Genomic DNA, 14,610 nt, shown 5'->3' with positions numbered 1-14,610 from the left:
GATAAAATGCATCCCAGGATACTCAAGGAGCTGATAGAGGAGGTATCTGAGCCTTTAGCTATGATCTTTGAAAAATCATGGCAGACAGGGGAGATTCCAGAAGACTGGAAAAGGGCAAATATTGTGCCCATCTATAAAAAGGGGAATAAGAACAACCCAGGAAACTACAGACCGGTCAGTTTAACGTCTGTCCCAGGGAAGATAATGGAGCAGGTAATTAAGGAAATCATATGCAAACACCTGGAAGGTAATAAAGTGATAGGGAATAGCCAGCATGGGTTTGTGAAGAACAAGTCATGCCAAACTAATCTGATAGCTTTCTTTGATAGGATAACGAGCCTTGTGGATAAGGGAGAAGCGGTGGATGTCATATACCTAGACTTTAGTAAGGCATTTGATACGGTCTCGCATGATATTCTTATTGATAAACGAGGCAAATATAACTTAGACAGGGCCACGATAAGGTGGGTGCATAATTGGCTGGATAACCGTAGTCAGAGAGTTGTTGTTAACGGTGCTAAATCCTGCTGGAAAGGGATAACAAGTGGAGTTCCTCAAGGGTCTGTTTTGGGACCCGTACTGTTCAATATCTTCATCAATGATGTAGATATTGGGATAGAGAGTATGCTTATTAAGTTTGCAGATGATACCAAACTGGGTGGGGTTGCAACTTTTTTGGAGGATAGGGTCATAATTCAAAATGACCTTAGCAAGTTAGAGAAATGGTCAGAGGTAAACAGGATGAGGTTTAATAAAGAGAAATGCAAAGTGCTCCACTTAGGAAGGAACAATCAGTTCCATACATACAAGATGGGAAGCGACTGTCTAGGAAGGAGCATGGCGGAAAGGGATCTAGGGGTCATAGTGGACCACAAGTTGAATATGAGCCAACAGTTTGATGCTGTTGCAAAAAAAGCAAATATGATTCTAGGTTGTATCAACAGGTGTGTTGTAAGCAAAACTCGTGAAGTCATTCTGCTGCTCTACTCTGCACTAGTTAGGCCTCAGCTGGAGTACTGTGTCCAGTTCTGGGCGCCACATTTCAAGAAAGATGTGGAGAAATTGGAAAGGGTACAGAGAAGAGCGACAAGAATGATTAAAGGTTTAGAGAACATGACCTATGAAGCCAGGCTTCATGAACTGGGCTTCTTTAGTTTGGAAAAAAGAAGATTAAGGGGGGACATGATAGCGGTTTTCAAATATCTAAAAGGGTGTCACAAGGAGGAAGGCGAAAATTTGTTCCTCTTGGTTTCTGAGGACAGGACAAGGAGTAATGGGCTTAAAGTGCAGCAGGGGAGGTTTAGATTGGACATTAGGAAAAAATTCCTAACTGTCAGGGTGGTCAAATATTGGAATAAATTGCCAAGGGAGGTGGTGGAATCTCCCTCTCTGGAGATATTTAAGAACAGGTTAGATAGACATCTGTCAGGGATGGTGTAGACGGAGCTTGATCCTGCCTTGAGGGCGGGGGGCTGGACTCGATGACCTCTTGAGGTCCCTTCCAGTCCTATTATTCTATGATTCTATGATTCTATGAAAATCAGGGTGGTCCAGTGAGACCCCCGACCCTGAGCCCTGAGCTTAGAATGGCCGTCCTGGGTCAGACCAAAGGTCCATCTAGCCCAGTAGCCTGTCTGCCGATAGCGGCCAACCCTAGGGACCCTGGAGGGGATGGACTGACACAATGACCAAGCCATTTGTCTCGTGCCATCCATCTCCAGCCTTCCACAAACAGAGGCCAGGGACACCATTTCTACCCCGTGGCTAATAGCACTGCATGGACCCAACCTCCATGACTTGATCTCACTTTCCTTTAAACTCTGTTCTAGTTCTAGCCTTCACAGCGTCCTGCAGCAAGGAGTTCCACAGGTTGACTATTTGCTTTGTGAAGAAGAACTGTCTGTTAGTTTGAAGCCTGCTACCCATTCATTTCATTTGGTGTCCTCTAGTCATTCTATTATGGGAACTAATGAAGAACTTTTCTTTTCTTTACCCTCTCCACACCACTCATGCTTTTATAGACCTCTATCATATCCCCCCTCAGTCTCCTCTTTTCTAAGCTGAAAAGTCCCAGTCTCTTTATTCTCTCTTCATTTGGGACCTGTTCCCAACCCCTGATCATTTTAGTTGCCCTCCCCTCTCCCACCCTCTCTCTTCCCCTCTCCCACCTCCTTTTTCCCAGTGTCCCCGAGTTTTGTTCAATAAAGAGAGTTTCTATTTTTGAACACACTTGTCCTTTATTTTGTACATCAGAAGGGGGGCTAGGGAGGGGTAAGTGGAAGGAGGTGAGGGAGGACTGGGCTACGAGCCCCCGATGGGGAGGACTGGAGTGGCTCTGCGGGCTCCTTGGGGTGGAAGCTCTCCTGCAGTCCCCCGATTGACCCCCCCCCCCCGGATGGCAGCCTGCGGCAAGTGCAGCCGGGCTGATGGCCGAGTGCTGTGATGTGCCCAGTGTGGGCACTCAGGGCTCTCCAAGCCAAGACTGCTTTGCAAGCGGGGAACCCCTGAAAACTGTCTGTCCGGGGTGGGGGTCGGGACCCTTTAAGCATGGCCCTCAGCTAGCCTGAGACAGCAGCTCCACGCTCTAAGTCCTATTCTGATGCCCTGCCGGCACTGCTTCCGGCCATCCTTAACCTCAGTTCAGGATCCACTCAGTGTGGACATGCTAGTTCGAATTAGCAAAACGCTAATTCGAACTAGTTTTTAAGTCGAGCTGCGCTAATTCGAATTAGGTTAGTTTGAATTAACTTAATTCGAACTAAGTTAGTTTGAATTAGTGCTGTAGTGTAGACATACCCATAGAGACTAACTTGGAGAGCAAACACAGCCTCAAGAAGAGCTGAAACTCAGAATTTTGGAATGTAAACTGCTTCCTCTAGTAAGAGTCCTCTGATTATGACACAGACCTACTTGAGATGCCTCTACAGTACTGAACAGTAGCAACCTATGTGCATATATTATGTAGCAGAGTGGGTAAAAATCCACAGAACAGGATTCCTGTTATAGCAGTGGTTCCCAAATTTTTCGGCATCATGCCCCCTTTTTAATTTTTGAGACCCCTCCCTCCCCACCCCTGCAAAAAAAAAAATTGCAGTAAAACTTGCTGAAAGGGCGGGGAGGAACTGACTGGGGCTGAAAAACAGCCATGGCCCCTTTAATTCCCAGGGCCAGTGTAAAAAAAGATGCAGGTACTCCAGGGGAAAAGTTGTTTTTTTGTTTTTCGTTTTTTTGTGTCAACAAAAGTGCCCTCATAAGAGCAGAGCAGGCAATGCCATTTTAAGGCAGCCATTTTTAAGTCTGCCCAGGATGCTCCATCCCCCCCCCAGCCAGCCTGAGCCACGTGTGTTCTGGCAGATGCCCAAGCCAGGAAAACAGAAAATACTGGACATTTCACATGGTATTTTCTGAATTTTTTTTACTGGATGGACCGGGCTCTTTCTGGGCGGGGGGGGGGGGGGGGAATTAAAGGGGGGGCTGGGTCACCTTGTGCCTCCCCCCTGGAATTTCTTCATGACCCCCGGGGGGCGCGCCCCCCAGTTTGGGAACCTATGTGTTACAGGATGACATATATGCAATAAGTTTAAACAGTCTAAACTGACAGCAAAGAAGCCTGAGATAAGTAAAGGACGACTGGCATGGTCAGGAGGGGACAGAGAAGAGGGGGCATGGTCAGGAGGGGCCTTGGAAAAATGGAGGGATGAAGAAAATGCCTCCCCCCCTGGCACTCCAGCCAATGAGTGGAGTGGGACTTGCCCAGCTCTAGTGGAGGAGAGCGGGGGTCAGGCTGCCCAGCACTCCAGCTGACGGAGCAAGGTGGAGGTGCGGGAGCTTGCCCTGCTCTGGCCCTCCAGTTAGTGAGTGTGGGTTGAGGCTTGCAAGTTCCATGTCCCAGTCCTGCTCCCTGGTGAGAGCGCTGGCCAGGTGGAGCAGGGCAAGCCCCCACTGTCCCGACCCTGCTCCCCAGCAGGAGCAGAGCTGGGATTGGGTAAGGCCTGGATGACAGGTTGGGTGGGCCATGGCCGCACCACTGGTCAGTGTAAATCAATTGTAAACACAGCCCATCCTTGCAGTAAGTCCAAGATACACTCCATAAAACGGACTCATAGCAAAACTAGGGTTGCCACGTGTTTGGAATTCACCCAGACAGTCCACTAGTTTCTGATTTTTTCCCCAGCCAGGAGGTGAAAATGCCGGGCACCTGGCAACCCTTCAAACACTCAGCACCCGGCCGAACCCCTCCCTGGCCCCCAACACCCTCAGCCCCCCAACCCCAGCCCCATGCTTACCTGGTTCCCCAAGGCTGCCAGCACAAAATGGCTGCCAGCCAAAAGACTAGGGGAAGCACTGCCTCCCCTGGGTCTTAATGCTCAGCCACTCCCCTGTTCCTATCCCTGCACTCACTCTTAAAGGGGACATGCTTTTAATGCTGTTTTATTATAATTTTGGGGGTGGGGGGCTTGGAGTCCTTTTTTCCCCCCTTAACAACTTGGTCTCCCCCCCTTCTTTTTCTCTTCAACACAATTTTTTCCAGGTGTTTTTGTGTGTGGGGAGGGAGTGTTCGGTATTTTTGTTTCAACCATCTGGCAACCCTAGGTGAAACAACTTAAAGCAGGGATTTTTTTTTGCTTGCAGCTGACTTCCATTTGTGCAATTTTTTGTTTTTGCACCACTTAAGAGTGGGGCATGGCAGGACCTACAACACATAGGTTCCTACAAGCATTAACGACTTTAGTGCAGAACAAATGTATATTGGGGTGGCTTACACCAGGGATGTCCTGTACCTTCTTTCACTAAGGAGCTCTGAGACCACTTTATTGGCACAGCCAGATTTATCTCACTCCTGTTGATTACCTCCCCCCACACCACACTATAATACATAGCTGCACCTTGTCTTTATAGATCACATATGAGGGCTCCAAAGTGCAGGCCCACAACTTGGGAGACCCCTCTAGATGACATAACAGCCATGATGAGGAAGACCATCTTCCAGGACTGGTGCAGAAGGGAACATGTAGCCATTAGTTTGAAGAGCAGCCCAATAAGCTTATGTGGGACCGAATGAAGGTCCCATTGCAGGACGAGGGGCCACGCATGTGGCAAGAACCACTTACGGCCTCTAAGAAATCTTAGCATCATGTAGAGGGAAAATATGGAGTGACCTTGGATCAGCAGGTAGAAAGTTGAGATTGCTGCCAAGTGCACTCCCAGGGGTGACAGCGCCAAGCCTTCCTCCTTCAAGGAAGATTATCAAGGATGATTTGGACAGGAGCCTCTGTAGGGGTGAGATCCCTCTGTCAAGCTCATTTAGAAAACCTCAGCCACTTGGCACCATAAGCCTGCCTGGTCAACGGCTTACGGCTCCCCAGCAGGAGCTGCTGGACCACATACAAGCCACTCTGAGAGATGAAGCAATGGTGGGTGCAGACAAAGGTGGAAGCGGCCATGGTCTTGAGAGAGCAGGTCTAGGCGGAGCGGCAGGAGTCACTGGGGGCAAATCACTAGGCTCAGCGGGGCCACGCTGGTGTGATGAGAATGATCTTGGTTCTGGTCTGATTGACCTTTCCCAGGATGTGGAAGGCAACTCCCAGGGACATTTTGTTCACACAGTATCTGGAGCAGAAGCTGCAACACTTCGTGTTGTGCACGGCAGCAAAGAGATTCACCCGGGAATGTCTCGCTTCGGGATGAGCACAGCAATGATTGGCAGAAGGAGAGTCCACTCACGGTACAAGAAGAGCTCCCTGCCCAACTGATCAGATTAGAGGTTTCCCATACCCGAGAGGTGGTGAGCCCCCAGATGAATTTCCCTGCTGGATGAAGAAATCCTAGAGGGGAACCACCTCTTGGCAGAGCAGCCCGACCAGGGGTCCCCCTTAGCGACTGACATAGAACATTGTGATTGTGTTATCTGGGGAGACTTGGATCATCCTGCCTGCCAGGTGAGGGAGGAAGAACTCACATTCCTGCACATATCCTGGGCCCGGAGACAGCTGAGATGAATGCCCCAGTCAAGGTCTGATGCATTCCGAGACCAGTGTGAATGGGAAGGCACTTGGAATGATTCTCCTGATAGAATGTTGCTGTGGTCAGTCCACCAGGTGAGAGTTGAGGATGGGGGCTGGTGCCATCACCACTCTGTCCAGAGGGTGTCGGAGGTGGGATAGCCTGATGCCAGCCATTGCTGGTGGAGACATACACGGAGTCTGTGTACTTAACCATGTAAGCAGACATGCGCCCAAGTAGCTGAAGAAATACCCCAGTTGTAGTGGTTGGCCCAAGTGCCCAAGCAAGTCATGAGGTCACAAAACCTGCCCAGAGGGAGCAAGGCTCTTGCCAGAGATGGATTTAACATGTCTCCCACAAACTCTATGCATTGAATCAGCATTAACTGTGACTTTTCTACCATTATCAACAGCCCAAGCCGTGGCACAGGTGGAGAAGAGCCACATGCATGCAGATCTTCAAGGCCCAAGCTGGCCTTGTCTTTCTCAGTGGTTAGCAGCTTCCACCACCAGGACATTCAAGGCTGGGGAGTACAGGCACTCATGCCCCTTTGCTGGGATGAAGTACTTTCTTTCTGCCCTTTTGGAGAGGGAAGAATGGAGCAGGATGTTTGCCACACAGCCACAGTGATCCTGGTCACCCCTACGTGGAGAGGTAAGGTCCCTCTGGCCAGGACAAACTTGTCCAACATCCCGAAGGGAGTATCTTTCAGCTCCTCAAGTTCCTCCACTTGGAGGTTCAAGTTGGTAGCCAACTTGAGTACTCCCGCTTGCGTAGTTCCTTGTGGGCCTGCACATCATTGGGGGTGGGAACTCCAGTGGAAAGCCCCACAATGGCTTCATCTGGAGGCTGGTGGAGGTCGGAGCCTGTGTCCTCTTGTGGGAAACCTTGGGTTCTGGGAGGCGTTAGCAGAGGTGTAGGGGCCAATGGTGCCCTCAGTATACCAAGCGTGGTACTTGGGATGGTACAGAGGTGTATGACTGAGGCACAGGTTCAAGGTGTATCACTGAGGCAGCCAGGCCTGTGGCCACTGTGTAAACTGGGGTCTCATCTGCTATATCAGAAGTGCCAGATGAGAAGGTCACACTGGGGTACCCAGGCTTGGTCCGAGGCCCAGCTGAAGGGGCCGTGCTGGGGACTAGCAATGAAGCCTGGCGTTAATGCAGCACCAAGTGCTGGTCACTGACACCAACAACCAGGACGAGAAGCAGCTGGAATGGTCCTCTGGTGTCCTAACAGGCTTGGGAGTGGCTGCAATTCGCCAACATAGTGTCACGAAGTCGAGCCGGACCACCAGCCTCCAAGCTCCTCACAAATGCACCGTGGGGATTGCGAGCTGGGCAGTGATGTCCGCATGGTGAGTGGTGCCACGCCAGGAACCTGTCCTTTGAGCGGCACTTGGGCCAGGCAACACCGGCCCCAAGTGCACCGTCCAGACTGAAGGCACCTGCCTCAGAAGATCTGTGCTGAAGTCCTGGGGAGTTTTTCTTGCTGAACTCAGTGGCCTTGGGCCCCAGCAGGGACTGGACTGGGCTGGGCTGGGCTGCAGGGGCCATGCTGTGAGCTCTGTGGTGCTCATTGCAAAGAGATTAGCCAAGGTGTAGGCAATAATTTTTGAATGGAGGCCACTTCAAAATATTTTGAAGTAGTTGCAGGCTACCCTGGAAGGGGCAGAGCCTTGGGCAGAAGGGGTGGGGCCTTTAAATAGCAGGAACAGAAAGGAATAGAAAACAAAGGAGGACCCCCTGATTCGGATGGAGAAGGCAGGGCGATTAACTGGTTATCTAAAGTGTTTGTACATCAATGCAAGAAGCCTGGGAAACAAACAGGAAGAATTAGAAGCCCTGGCCCAGTTAAGAACAATGATTTGACTGGACAAATGGAGACTTGGTGGGATGACTCACGTGACTGGAGCGCTGTCATGGAAGGGTACAGACTGTTCAGGAAGAACAGGCGGGGGAGAAAGGGAGGAGGAGTTGCATTGTATGTAAGAGAGCAGTAGGATTGCTCGGAGCTCCAGTATTTAGAGGGAGAAAAGCCTGTTGAGAGAATCTATGGGTTAAGTTTAGAGATGGAAACAACAGAGGTGATGTTGTGGTTGGTGTCTGCTATGGACCACCAGATCAGGTGGATGAGGTAGATGAGTGGCAGTGGCATCAGACAACTGAGAGAAGCTGCCAGATCGCAGGCCCTGGTTCTCGTGGGGGACTTGAATCACCCTGACATCTGTTGGGAAACCAATACGGCAGTACACAGGCAATCCAGGAAGTTTTTGGAGAATGTTGGGGATAACTTCTTGACACAAGTGCTGAAGGATCCGACCAGTGGCCGTGCGCAGCTTGACCTTCTGCTCACAAACAGGGAGGAACTAATAGGGGAAGTGGAGGTGGGTGACAACCAGGGAAGCAGTGATCATGAGATGGTGTTTAATTCTTGGCTTGACAAAGCCCTGGCCGGGTTGATTTCATTGAGTTTGGTCCTGCCTAGAGCAGGGGGCTGGACTTGATGGCCTCCTGAGATCTCTTCCAGCTCTAGGATTCTATGATTCACATTAGCTGGAGGCAGGAGCTGCGAGCCATTTCAAATCCTGCTATTTAAGAGCTCACTGCTCCCAGCCTCACTGCTAGCTCACTGCCTGGGAGCTGGGGATGCTAGAGTCTTTCAACTGCTTCTATTTAAAGGGGTTGGCCTGCCGGATGGCAGCCAGGCAACCCAGCTGCCTGGCAGGAGTGAGCACTTTAAATAGAAGCAGTTGAAAGGGCTCGCAGCTCTGGCACTGCTAGTGAATTGCCAGGAAGTCAGGACGCACGAGCGGCTTTTGCCCACCCCTGGGTTGGACCTTCGCTGTTCCAATAGAGAGGGAATGGTGCCTCTGTGGAGACCGGGGTGATGCCATGGCCAGCTTCCTCTTGTGGAGCAGTCCCACAACTACTGGTGGGTGTGGCATTGGTATGGACCAGATGTCCTGAGCTGTCCGCTCTGCAAGAGCTCTGGTGTTGACAGCATCTGGAGCTGTTGGACGCTGCTCTGAGAATGGGCTGGAGAGCAAGGGGAGCGCACACTCACCCCGTGAAATCTGTGAAGCACGGACCAGGGACTGTCACATGACCACACGTGGATTTCCATTAGGGAAGCTACTATCTTTAGGTGGAGTAATATCCTGGAAAGGAACAGTTCTGAGGCCCAGGGGGTCATGGTGTCAAGGGTCGTAGTGTTGAGTCAGGTGAGGGGCATATGTGGCAGCCTTGCAAGCACAGGGCAGATTCCCTGTGAGCTGATTCTGACCACTTGTCCCACAGGCCGTAGCTCTGTTCATCTCTGTACAGGACATTGTGTCACTTTCTCCGAGAACCAGTCTACTCCTGTGCAGTGGAGCCCTGACTTCAGTCTGTGCATCCACCTCTGAAGCACCCTCCCTGGTCAGCAGTGAACTCCCACAGGGCCACTGCCTGCTGATTTAGTGCTATCATGTCTGCATCCTGGCCACAGCACTATCCCTGCTGGCACGAGCAGGAACGGACTAAGCACGGGGAAGAATGAGAAGACCAGGAGTGCAGAGAAAGGAGAGCTGTCAACACAACCAATGAGTGAGGGGCTAACTCCTCAAGACCCAAGCTGAGCTAGTGTGAGAAGCTGTGTCTGGCACAGAAACAGCAGAGTGGGCCTATGAGGAGGCAGCTGGAAGGTTTCTAGAAGGAGAGAAGATTAGACACCAACACTCAGAGTTTCACTTGCTTCTGTAGCCAGTTTCATCATTAGAAGATTCCTTCTATGTGTGAAAATGCATGAACGACTTATGTGAGTAAACGATGCAGAATCAGGGCCCCAGTTATACACAGGTGATCAGTTTTAATATTTTACACCTCCACTTGCAGTCTCTACTATACATAGTGGCTGTGTCTAGACTGGCCAGTTTTTCCGGAAAATCAGCCGCTTTTCCGGAAAAACTTGCCAGCTGTCTACACTGGCCGCTTGAATTTCCGCAAAAGCACTGACTTCCTACTGTAAGAAATCAGTGCTTCGTGTGGAAATACTATGCTGCTCCCATTCGGGCAAAAGTCCCTTTTGCACAAAACTTTTGCACAAAAGGTCCAGTATAGACAGCTGACATTTGTTTTTCGCAAAAAAAGCCCCGATCGCGAAAACGGTGATCGGGGCTTTTTTGTGCAAAAGCGCATCTAGATTGGCCATGGACGCTTTTCCGCAAAAAGTGCTTTTGCAGAAAAGCATTTCTGGAAAATCATGCCAGTCTAGACGTAGCTGGTGTGTACTCAGTTTCCAAACACGTTTGTAGCTGGTTCTTTCAAACCTAACTATGCAGGCTTTCATCCATGAGGACTATACACAGCCCAAAATTAACTTTCATAAAAGGGCTACTTTTGCTGTAGCCCTTTTCAGAAAAGCATAGTTAGAATTCTTTTCCATGATTGTAAAAGTATTTTCCAGCTCCCTTTACTCAGAACTGGCTGAAGGGATTTTGCTCAAAACTTCCCATAAAAACACAACCCGACCCTCCCGAAGTGTATACAAGTGACACACACAAAACAAAGCACTCCAGCAAGAGGCAACACCTTGGAATGAATGTTCCAGTAAGAGGAGGGAGAGAGAACAGCAGTGCAAAAGCAGAAAATGTTTTGCAACCTGAACTGCAGTGGCATCCTCTGAAGCATCTCCTCCACCCTGAACACAAATGCTCTCCGCTTGGAGATGGGGCAGCGGGGTAAAGAGGGTACCCTGGATAACATAAGGAATGGAAAAGCTGAGGTGGTACTTGGTGCGTGTGTATGCTTGGCAAAGCAGAGTACACACTCACCTTCCCTTTCCTGGAGCAGCCCTCCCTCCACAGGAAAAAGCATAAATAGAAATGCCACTGATAAAAAAGGATCAAAAATTCCATATCACCCTCCATGGAGTTAGTGCGTAAAGAGGGGGAAGGAAAACCCAACCAAACACCACAGCCCCAGAGAGAAGAGCAGGTGTGTCCATCCCAGGACAGCTGTATCACAAGAGTAAAAACCAGCTCCCGATTCACAGAGCCATAACAGTGAGGGTAAAGCCCACCGAGATTGGGATAAGCCTGAACTCCCAGCTTTGTACCTGGTCAATGGCATCTGGGTTTTCGGACACATCAAAGATGACAGCTGTGGCACCTCGCTGCACTGCCCGCTTTGCCTGCAATGAGAAAAAGATAATGCCCGTTAACACCTCCCAAATGGGAAACATGCCCCTTGCTCCCTATCTCCTTTCACCCCCAGCAACAAGTGCCTTGCTAGGCACAGGCAGAATAAGCATGCACAGGGCTCTGAGCAGCACAGGGGCCCTCTATTTGCTTTTTAATATGTGCCAGGGAGCAGGGGACATTCCTGCGCAGGGCTTCAAGAAGCCAGCAGCAGCCTGCTCTCTCCTATCCTCACATGCCAAGCAGGAAGCGAACAGAGTTTAAATGGTTTTTATTTCCATATAATCAACTCGGAAGACAACTGCAAACGCAGGGCAACAATCTCTAGCTCAGGGTGGAGCCAACTGCACCAGGGCATCCACACCCTTCCAGCCCCACTCCTGCTATTTTTGAGCAAGTTAATGGTCTCAGATGAAAGTTAAACTTTTACCCTGTTTTAAAATATTTCTTGGAGCTGAAAGAATTCAGTCACCTGGAGAGATGCCCCTTCCATGGACCATACAGGAGGGAGGAAGCACTATGGGCATCCAGAAGAAAATCTTTTCTGTAGCTAGGAAGTGGAAAAAAGATTCACCTATGGCGGGTGTATAAGGAGACTCATAGCCATTACAAAGGCCACTGTGTCAAGTCTTCCTACATCCATTCCCTCTTTCTCAATCTGCAGTCATGAAAATTGTGTCCAACGAGACTCAAGATGTTTTGAAAGGATGTTGCTATGTCTGCCCACTAGACGTCAGTCTTACCGCATGCAAGTCTCCACTCAGGGAAGAGTGATTTCATTTGATTTGTGAGAGGTTCATACCAAGAGAGCAAAATGCAGAACTGGAGTAACCATTAGCTAGTCAGGGACATGGTGTGCATTAAAATAAATGGGAGCTGCAGGCACCTTTCACTGCAGCTTCTATAAGTGTCTCTGTAACCTCTGCCAAAATGCTCTCCTGTAATTTCCAGTAAGCAGCAAACAGACCTCACTGAATCCTAACAAAGAGCACACTACATCTACAATTCAGCCATCCATGCAGGACTAGGTTTTCCCCTGCTTTCTCCAGCAAAAACAATAATAATCAGTGTGACAGAAATAAATCATAGAGTGACCAATGGATCATGTGCTGAAATCCAATAGGAAATAAGCAGACAGTAACAAGCCTTTTATGGAGTATAACTGAGGTTTTAGAACGAGAAAAAAATTGGCTTTAAGTGTAAAGAATTAGCTGGTCATTTTCTCTGCTCCATTTCCTCTTTATTTTGTTTTCATTTCGAACCTAATAAAGCACATCAGACAGCAGCTGGGGGAAACCAGCTTCCAGAAAGAGCCACTGCCACAGCCCAGCAAATATTTATCTCCTTTGAAGTCCATACACCTGGCTAATCACTAATAACTGTTGGGAATGAATAACTAAAAGGAATCTGATATAGTAACGCTCTTCTCGGCAGTGGAGATGTGTCAATGAAGTGGCAACTCACCCAGAAGAGATCTCTCACAGATGCCCAGTACTCACTCAAGTGTTTCAGGCATGGAGACTTTGGGGCCTGCTAGAGAGCAGTTATTTCTCAGTGTGCAGGGGCTGCACGTGAAGGGTTTTGATCTCTCAAGGTTATTGTACTTCTAAATCATGCCTGGGTTTGGTTCATTTGCACAGACACATGATCAAGCATTTTTATAGTAGCTTCAAGGGGTATTCGAGTTAGTCTGTACAGAAAAAACAACATATGGTCTGGTAGCACTTTATAGACTAACAAAACATGTAGATGGGATCATGAGCATTCGTGGGCACAGCCCACTTCTTCAGATGACCGGAGTTTTGAGTTTAGGATGTGCAGACCCAAAATAAATAGGGGAGAAGGAGGGAGGGGGACACAAATCAGATATACATAAAGGAAACATACAGACACCTATTGGGGAACACATGAATCTTCCTAATCACTGTTTAAAAGATCTTCAAGTGGCTGTCTTGTCACAAACCAATTCTACTAGACAGATACAGGCAGTCCCCGGGTTACGTACAAGATAGGGACTGTAGGTTTGTTCTTAAGTTGAATCTGTATGTAAGTCGGAACTGGTGTCAGCCGCTGCTGAAACTGATCAGTTTCAACAGCGGCTGAATCTGGACACCAGTTCTGACTTACATACAGATTCAACTTAAGAACCCCAGGCATCCCCAAGTCAGCTGCTGCTGAAACTGATCAGTGGCTGATTCCAGGAAGCCCAGGGCAGGGGCTTCCTGTAGTCAGCCACTGGTCAGTTTCAGCAGCGGCTGACTTGGGGACGCCTGGGGCAGAGCAGCTGGGGTGCTGCCGGGTTGGTCCAGTAGCGCCCAGAGCGGCGCCACAGGACCAACTGGCAGCGCCCCAGCTGCTGTACCACAGGTGTCCGGAGCAAAGCCGTGGCTGTCCTGCTGCCCTCGGGCTCTGCGGCTTTGCTCTGCTTTGCTCCCCCTCTCCCTGGTCTGCAGACCAGGGAGAGGGGGAGCAAAGCAGAGCAAAGCCAAGGAGCACGCAGGCAGCGGACAGCCCAGACGCGTCTGGGCTGTCCGCTGCCCACGTGCTCCGCTGCTTTGCTTTTTCTCCCTGGTCTGCTGGAGACCAGGGAGACGGCCCCGTTAGAAACTGCGGATCCGATGTAAGTCGGATCCGCGTAACTCGGGGACTGCCTGTATACAGAGAAGCATTGGAATTAGAGTTCATCCGCAAATTCAATTCACATGCTAATGGACTCAATCGTGGTGAAGGATGGTTGGGACACTATCAACTTAGCAGTCGACGAAGGTGTGGATTCCTATGTCAGGAAGGATACTATCAATTGACTTTGATTCTTCTCTGCTTTGTTTTAACTACCCAATCTTCAGATACTTACTAATTCCTTCTAGCTCCCTGAAAAAGCGGCGAGGAGTCCTGTGGCACCTTATAGACCAGTGGTCCCCAACACGGTGCCCGCGGGGGCATTTGTGTATGCTCGCCAAGTGCTTGGGGCTGGCCTGGCCCCGGGCACATGGCGCATACATGGTGCCGGAGCTGGCCCTGGGTGCATGGTGTACAGTGAGCGCCGGCCCCAGGAGCACCACGGATTGGCTGCCCGTGCTCTGGGCACGTGGCGCATGGTGCATGGGGGGAGCGCCAGCCCCGGGTGCACGGTGCTTGGAGGGGGCGCCAGCCCCAGGCGCACAGCCCTCGGAGGAGGCGTCGGCCCCAGGCACACGGCACTTGGGGTGGGACGCGCTGGCCCTGGGCGCGTGGCGCTTGGGGGGTGTACTGGCCCAGGGGCGCGGCGTTTGGGGGGGGCGCCGGCCCCAGGCGTGCAGCCCTTAGAGGGGGCCCTGGGCGCGTGGCACAGGGGGAGGCCCCGCCCCAGGCACGCAGCTATGGGGGGGCGCCCGGCAGGCGAACGGCTACACCCCCTGGCGCCCGGCAACTTCAAATGGTTGGGGACC

The 14,610-nt window shown here is 50.5% G+C and overlaps 1 protein-coding gene across 1 annotated transcript in view; it reads right to left on the bottom strand.

The window, feature by feature from the left end:
• Positions 1-14,610, bottom strand: part of ZNRF3 (zinc and ring finger 3) — a 224,369-nt gene that overhangs the window by 24,198 nt on the left and 185,561 nt on the right. Inside the window, exon 3 of the mRNA XM_075898926.1 lies at positions 11,101-11,175. Within this exon, the coding sequence (XP_075755041.1) occupies positions 11,101-11,175 (75 nt within the window). The remainder of the gene's footprint in view (positions 1-11,100; positions 11,176-14,610) is intronic.

This window comes from Pelodiscus sinensis, chromosome 15 (genome assembly GCF_049634645.1).
Source record: "Pelodiscus sinensis isolate JC-2024 chromosome 15, ASM4963464v1, whole genome shotgun sequence".
Classification (NCBI taxonomy): Eukaryota; Metazoa; Chordata; order Testudines; family Trionychidae; genus Pelodiscus; species Pelodiscus sinensis.
Note: the sequence above shows the minus strand (reverse complement) of the source record. Positions and strands in the feature narration are given on the sequence as shown.